The sequence below is a fragment of the Triticum aestivum genome, chromosome 7A (genome assembly GCF_018294505.1).
Source record: "Triticum aestivum cultivar Chinese Spring chromosome 7A, IWGSC CS RefSeq v2.1, whole genome shotgun sequence".
Lineage (NCBI taxonomy): Eukaryota > Viridiplantae > Streptophyta > Magnoliopsida > Poales > Poaceae > Triticum > Triticum aestivum.
In genome coordinates, this window is record NC_057812.1 from 716,969,364 (window position 1) to 716,977,670 (window position 8,307).

The following is an 8,307-nucleotide window of genomic DNA, read 5'->3' on the forward strand; positions in this document are numbered from 1 at the left end:
ATGTAGGTGTGTCCAAATTGGTGTTATGGAAAAGACGAGTCCTGGGCGGCATTGGTGGATCTTTGGTGTGATGAGGCTGGAGCCTGGGCGGCTATGAGAACCAAAAATAAGGCTAACCGAGGGACGGAGGGAGTACATGCTCAGGGAAACCGAAACCACTATCTCCACAAGGCAGTTAATGTATGACTAACCCCATTAAACATTCTTCTTCTTCTATTTACCATCACTTTCTTATGTATGACTAACCTCTGTTTGGTGGTGCAGGAGGAGAAACTGAAGCGGCCGCTCTCAGACATGCAGGCGTGGGAGATCGCCCATACGCGGAAGGACTCCAAGCCTGGCGAGCCCCAGTACTACGGCAAGAAGACCGCGGGGAGGAAGCAGGCCTACTCCGAAGCGTATCTGAAGTTGCATCCTGACACACCTGACCCCATTGCGGCGCCTCTGGACGACAGGGCGGTGGTGAGCATGGGGCCCAAGGAGCACGGTCGGGAGGCGGTTCTCGATGCTGTGATCACTCCTAGTATCTCCTACACACAGCTTCGTCGGATCGACCCGAGCCTGAGCCAGCGCACGAGCCAGCCAGTGACCAGTACACAGTCCCTCTTTCAGGAGCAACAATCTGTAAGTATTTTCCCTCTTATCTTCATTGCTCACTTCATTTTCCGCATTTAGTAGTTTTATGAGTTCCATCATGTCATACCGTAGGCCTACATGGAGTACACACGCCAGGAGACCATGGCGTGGCATCAGAGGCTTTATGAACACCAAGTGCAGAGGGATAGCCAGATGCAGCAGGCTTTTCAGGATATGGCGGCCGGCAGGTGTCCTCAGTTCCCTCCAGCACAATGCCCTCCAGCACAACCAGTGCTGATGAGCTTTGAGGAGTTTGTGGCACAGAACGCTGGCCCCTCGCCGGTTAGTTCATCCCCAATCTATTCACCCAAAGCATGTCATGCCTTTCAACACAGTCATATATCCCGTGCATATGTCTTTTCAACATCCAGGGAACATGTGGATCTACCGTTGGCGGTGGTCTTCGCAGCACTCCGGAGACACGGAGCCCGACCACTCCGATCCACGGAGGCGGAGGCGGAGATGGAGGCGGAGGCGGTCTTGGCGGTAGCGCTGCCGCTAGCAGTGACGACCTGGGCTTTAGCCGTCTTGGCGGTGACGACCTCCGCGGTGCTCGATGATCCTTGTGTGGTGATGATGCTTGAGATGACTTGTGTGTGGTGATGATCATTTAGATGACTTGTGTGCTTCTCTATATGCTTATGTTGGTTGTGATGATGTTCATTTAGAGACTTGTGTGTGATGATGCTTATGCATATATTGTTGTGATGGTGCCGGATGATATCCCGTTGTGTTTTATATGTCTATCTCATCATATATATCTGCTGATATGTGTTGCTATTTGAATTGAATTGATCTGAAAACAAACAGAAAAAAGAAAAAAAAAGCAAAAGCAAACTATGCCGACGGCTAGGCCATCGGCATAGGGCTAGCGTGAGCTCCCAGTAGTTGACACATGGCACCTATGCCGACGGCCTAGTCGTCGGCTTAGTTTAAAAACTGTGCCGATGGCTAGGCCGTCGGCATAGGTGCCACATGTCAGCTACTGTGAGCTCTGTATGAAGAACTATGCCCATGGCCTGGCCGTCGGCTTAGTTTCAAACTATGCCGACGGCCCGGCCGTCGACATAGACCTAGTCCACGAGCAGCGGCTGGTCGCCCCATGGCACCCCTATGCCGACGATCTAGCCGTCGGCATAGGTTTTGACTAAGCCGACGGCTAGGCCGTCGGCATAGGGGTGCCACGTGGCGGTCAGTCATTGGGCAGACTTGACGGCGGCCGCCGTTAGGCGTGATAGTTGCCGACGGCCGGGGCCGTCGGCATAGATGTACGGCCCCCGTCGGCGTATCATATATGACGACGGCTTTTCTAAGCCGACGGCCTCCCTGGCTGTGCCGACGCATATGTTGCCGACGGCCCTATGCCGACGGGGGCCGTCGGCATAGGTCTACCCCGACGGGACTCAGGCCTATGCCGACGGCCTGGCCGTCGGCATAGGGGGCGATTCCGGTAGTGCCGGAGTGGCCAGCGGCGCGTGGCGGAGCGGGGCCTAGCCTAGGTGCGGGGCGGGGCAGCTCTGAGAAAACCTAAAATGGAACAAGAGAAGCTGGAGAAGTTTGCATGGGCATCCAATTTCCTGAACCACTCAACTGAGCGGCGGTGATGTTCTATTTCCATATTTCTTCTCTGCTCCCGATGCCATGTACAGTAAATTACCATCGTTGCTTGTTGACGAAATTATATGTCCCCAGGTATTTTGTAAGCTGATAGCCCGTAGGCCCTTAGCATCTCTTTAGAAGAATAAGCAGCCCAACTAAAGGTACAGAGAAAGGAAGGTACTTGCGTAGCAGCCAATTTCCGCCGACTAATAGGGCAAGTAAATTAACGTAATCATCTCATCCCGTCTTCCTTATGATCGTTATACCTGAGTTCGTGACAATCCATAATTTCCTATACCCTTGTCCCGTTGGTCACGAACTCCCTGCCTCAAGCCGTTGCAGCCGGCAGACAGTTCTGCAGGCAATGGACGCATCCACCCAGGCCGTGGCAATTGTCATCGCCCAGCGCCCCCTGTCTCCACTCTACAGAGCTGCTGGCGCGGCGCACACCTACGTCGACTTCTAGATCCCGCGGGAGGTCTGCATCGTATCATCGCTAATGGCAATCCGATCGATCCCCAGGTATATCATTATTACAGCCCCCGGATGAGTAAAAGGGCGTAATCTGTGTGAGAAATTGGGCCCTCAACAATCATAATACTATTCCCTATTTCATATATATAATTTACCTTCAATAATAATTAGCAAAAAGCAACTATCAACATTTTTACTAATCAAATAATTTGCCTTCACAAACACAATGCATTTTTTTTCAACACACCATGTTATCATGTCATCTAGAAAGTATGCATGTGATAGCAAAAAAGGAAAAGGGAAACATGATGGTGATTTTCAGATTCTGCGCCGCCGCTGCGCTTCACTTCGATCTCGCTCTCTATCTTCCATGACCGGCGCAATGAACGGGCCGGTGGCAAGCACTCGTCTAGGTCCACCACAGCTGGCACCGCTTCTCTCCCTCTCTCTTCCACGACCGGCGCGAGGAACGGGGCGGTGGCAACCCCTCGTCTAGTTCCAGATCGAACGCGTGGTGGCTTTGGAACCTCTCCACGGGAAAGAAGGAAACCACAGTGAAAAGAAATCGTGGGGCGGCGGGGCCGAGCGACGGCGGCGCGGCGAGAAGGTGGGGCGGGGCAAGCGGTTGGCAGCGTCGGCGGTGGGGGCCGAGCAGTTGACGCGGCCTTCAGAAATGGGGCGTGCGGGGTTTTTTGCGGAGAGAAGAGAGGACGCGGGGTGATTTGGTTAGCATGTAGAAAACAGTGCCCCTGGGATCAAAGTCGCATCGTTTGCATGTAGAAAACGTTTCGTTGGTACATCACGTCCACCAGGGCACAGAAAAAAATCGTTGTATTGGGCCTCGGTCTCTACCAAACAGTGCATCTTAACATCAGCGTCGTCATTTGTGGCTGGGTTTACCTATCACCAGTTTGTTATTCCTGTAAACCGAGCTGCTACTTTGCAATAAAGTTTTGGTTTACCACTCAAAAAAAAAACATTAACATCGTCGTCGTCCTTTGTCATCAGCTACTATAACATGAATTCTTCTCCACCATGCGCCCATGGAGTGCCCGGCATGGACTCCTTTGTCTCCTTAGCAACTCACAAGTCAAGGCACGTATAAAGAGGACTCAGGTGTCAGGTCCCTGAAGGAAAAACAAGCTCAATTGCCGATTCCCCCGCTGGACCAGATCGTGGCGGCGCTGCAGCAAATGGCCAGCTTGCTGTGCCTCTCGCGGGAGAAGCTGTGCTTGGTGTGCTCTCGCTGCCTATCGATTACGGCCGGAGCAACATCGCCGTCGGCGGCTTTGATCCCACATGGCTGTAGTCGGACCACTGCTCTCCGTGCTCGCGCTCCCACGGCCACGCTCGGCTCCTTCGTCGGCCCCCTCATACATCGCCGCGATCTTAATAGATTTGGAGACCACAGTGCCCCTGCTGCGACCCAGGCCTGCTTGGCGTCGGCTGGATGGATAACGGCACTACCGGGTGAAGACCTCGTGCCCCTCCACTGCACCCCAGCTACAGCCCATACCGGATTGGCCACCGGCTTGAAGGGGACGCGCGGACGTCCTGGTCCTCCTCCCGACCAAGCTTGATGTGTGCGCAGGGCGGTGGCCTGAGAGCCTGGTGTGTGCGGCTGCTGACGGCGCTCGAGCTGCTGTGGCGGAACAGTACATCTCCTGCTCTCATCCTCATGCTCTCTGCTCTCTGTCATCTCATCTCTCCGATTTTTTGTTGGCCACTTGTGCAGGTGTTTGAGGCACATGAGCGGTGACTAGCAGCCAGCAGGAGCAGGAAGTAGCGATAGCTACCATTGTTGACTGAGCTACTTCTAGCCATCCCCCCCCCCCCCCTCTTTCTCTCTCTCTCTCTCTCTCTCTCTCTCTCTCTCTCTCTCATATATGGACTTGCAACGGCCAAAGTACTCCATTGATTCTTTAATTCGTGTTTTCATCACTAACAACTAATATTTCTTTTGTGTTTTCATCACTAACAATCACTAATTGTTGTTCCCAAATTCCGCGAGTCCTACTCATGAGCATTCGCCCACATCCTGTTCGATGTTATGCTATGATGGATTGTGAATTTTTCAGATGAAACTCTTACCACTATTTAAATAATCATAATGAAGAAACAAGTGTATCTGATGTTGGATCTGCACCTAAAACAAGTGTACATGATGTATCAAGCTGTCGGCGTTGACGGCCGAAGAGTCAGCGAGGGTCCGCTATTCATTTGATTTCATGGGGATTATCTCTATTAACTTATGTTTCACCTGGACCGGGTTGGCTTCAATCGGAAGTCTATTTGTTTGACTCTGCATGTATGTTTACAAGTTGCAAATAGCCTGATTGTATCAGTTGTTGCTTGAAGAAAGACCAACCAGTTTATGCCTTGTGTCTGTACATTTATGCAGTACAATCCAGAGCTCAATGCATCAGGTACGCACTAGACACAAACTTTTGCTCCGCTTAGTTCCTGTGTAGTGTTAAATTATGGTGAACTATATTCGTTACAAATGGTAAGCTAAAGCAGATTAAAGATGATAAATTCACTCAAACCACATTCTATTGCAAAACTGACGTGAAGCTGCACTTCAATGGCCCTGCCGACCCTCTCTTTTCAAGCATCAGCCTTTTTGTTCCCATTTTGTGGGATTTATAGGAAGAAGACATGAGGTGGAGTACTTCTTCTTAAGATAACCCTACTCAATATATACTAGAGATTGCTATTTAAAAAAGTTGTTCTGAAGCGTCTCTTCAAGGCTTGGGAGATTATTAATTTTTGTGTACATGTTACTTTTGTATATTATTAATACAACATCTTGTAGTCTACAAGGGATCCGCGGGAATTTCATAGTGGGAAATAAAGAATGAATCCAATGGGATTCATTTACTATTATACCTAAATTAGTTAAATATATTGTATCTTGTGGATTAATTTCTTGGTAGATTAGGTGTAGTTTATTTTCCTGTTTTGACACATACTTATCTATTTACCTAATGTGGTTATGTTTCATTTTGTGGCTAACCACGTCAAAGTATGGAGGTTCAAACCGCTGCTGATGGCACTGCCAACATAGATAGTAGTAGCAGTCAAGACAATAACTTTTTGGACAAAGAATACAGTGACTCCATGCAAGGTACTAACTTGATTCATGAGGACTGCTACCATATATATGCACACAAAGTTCTTCAAGATTTCTTTGGAAGGTTGAACATTTCCCTCGGGTTGCTAGCGAAACCAAATTTACTGCCCCTTGAACTTTGTTGGACAATCCACCTAAATAGCATGTATCTTTTTTAGCTAATGATGTAACAATCATTGAGTAATAAAAATATTTTTTCTATAAAAATAAACTTACCTTTTTTACTGGCATAGTGATTTTGGGAATTGATGGTTGAACTGAATAATTGCATTTTTCCTTTTGGTCATTCCTCCCTGTGTCGTTCGCCTAGCAAATATTTGTTTTACTTAATATTTTGTTGAAATTAGGAAATGAGATTCAATATTGGTGCGACAAGTCCCTGTATTGAAGAAAGAGGAGGAGTACGTCAGGGGAGGCATCGCTGGGAGGCTCTGGCCGGGGGCATGAGAGGTGTGAGACGAATGAGGAAGCGAACCAGAGAAGATGAGTAGATTGAGATGGATATGGGCAAGGATGAACGGGAGGTTATAGCGAAAATGTTGTGTGTACGACAGAAACCTGTCCGAACTCCATACGGCGTACATCAGGACCGTGCATCAAGCGCAACTGATGGCCCACATGCATCGTCGTATGATTATCATACGCATAGTAGAACTCATGTTATAGAGCCGTTAGCCAACGATGCTAATTTCCGGTGTGTGCGTCGACCTCCGTTGCCATGACTTAAATGAAGAGTGTGTGTATGCCTGTGTCACCCTCCATTTTCATATTTGAAGTCCACACAAGCTAGGTGGCCGAGGTGTAGAGAAAGTGGCTTTTTTGTTAACCTTTTTTTGGCCAGAGTGGATGTTTGTGAAGACTCCTTTCCCCCGGTGACGGTGATGAGATGGTGGAATATATAGAAATTTGCTCAACTTCCATTATTATATCCTTAATATAATATAGTTGTCAGTTGCAAATGATGTTTGCGGGATCATATAATATAGAAATTTGCTCAACTTCCATTTTGCATGTGGTGATTCATAATTCCATATAAGCATCAGGGGTTGGCTCATGCAGAATATGACCATATTCATATATATTTCATGTTTTCACTGTTCAGATAGGTGGATGGATAATGTCAATGTTTCTAAAAAAGACAGTGGACACCTACCTACCAAGTTTTTTTATAAAATTAGCATCTTTATCATAGCGAAATGCGAATGAGTTGCGCTCGCCCAACGTCAATTTTTTTCTTCTGTTGCAACGCATGGGTGTATGTCCTAGTAATTACATAGGATACAAGATACAGGAGTACAGGATGAACAGAAACCATGAACCATTACATACTATATATACTACCGAGAATCAGAAGGACACTACCGACAGACAAGAGAAAGCATGCATGAACCATTTATTACATATAGATACAGGACGAAACTCGGCAACACGTACTACATGCATGCAGCGTACGTACTACTCCTCGGCGGCGGCCTTGTTTAACTTGGAGTCTTGGAGGACTTGAACTTGCCGGCCTTGTGGGCGGTCTTGTTGTTCTTGGGGAGCAGCACGGGGTTGATGTAGGGTACGACGCCGGCCTGGGCGATGGTGACGCCGGCGAGCAGCCTGCTGAACTCGTTGTCGTTGCGGATGGCCAGAAGCAGGTGGCGAGGGGTGATGAGCTTCTTCTTGTTGTCCTTGGCCGCGTTGCCGGCCATCTCCAGGACCTGCATGCATGCATGCGATGCGATTCAAGAAAAGCCCGCCAGAAAGGAAAGGAAGCCGGCCGCTCAATTAAAGTCGTCATCCGTGGCGTGGAAGTGGAACACGAGGAGAAGAAGATCACTTGGTCGAGGAGGGAGGAAGGGAGGGGAAAGGAATCGGATCGGTTGTGACCTCGGCGACGAGGTACTCGAGGACGGCGGCCAGGAAGACGGGGGCCAGCGCCGCGACGCGACGCGCATAGCGGCCCTGCCTGAGGTACCGGCCGACGCGGCTGATCGGGAACTTGATCCCGGCCTTGAGGGGCCACGACGTGCCTATGTTCCACAGCGCGCATCGTATCCTCCTCTTTACTTCTTCTTCTTCTTCTTCTTTTCTTCTCAGGTTGGCCGGCGACGGGGAACTAACTGCAGCCATCGTCGTGTTATTTTGGCGCTGGATCGGAACTGCTTCGATTGGTGGATTGGATTTGGATGGGCGTCGAGGGCGCGGGTTTCCTTCCTTTATATGTGGGGCGCGATCCGTGGGAGGGTCAAATCCTCCAATCACAACGCTCGTGCGTGCGTGTGTCCAGTTACCATGCATGCACGATCTAGATCTCCGTTACGTGGATGCGCTAACTTCCTATTCTCTTTTCTCTTCTTCTTTTCCTGGATCGTTTTTGGCTGAGGGAGACGGAATTCGAAGTTTGGGGAACCGGGGGAATGATGCATGGATAAACGAAATCCATTTACAGCTTTGTTTGGCACCTTGGATTCATTTCA

At 49.3% G+C, this 8,307-nt stretch overlaps 1 protein-coding gene across 1 annotated transcript; it reads right to left on the minus strand.

Moving 5' to 3' along the window:
• Positions 1 to 7,143: 7,143 nt before the first annotated feature.
• LOC123147295 (late histone H2A.2.2) lies at positions 7,144 to 8,006 on the minus strand. The gene is made up of 2 exons (XM_044566530.1): positions 7,718 to 8,006; positions 7,144 to 7,548 (listed from the first exon to the last, which is right to left on the minus strand). The coding sequence occupies exons 1-2, from the start codon at positions 7,958 to 7,960 to the stop codon at positions 7,321 to 7,323; spliced, it is 471 nt and encodes a 156-aa protein (XP_044422465.1). The 5' UTR covers positions 7,961 to 8,006; the 3' UTR covers positions 7,144 to 7,320.
• Between the last annotated feature and the right edge of the window lie 301 nt (positions 8,007 to 8,307).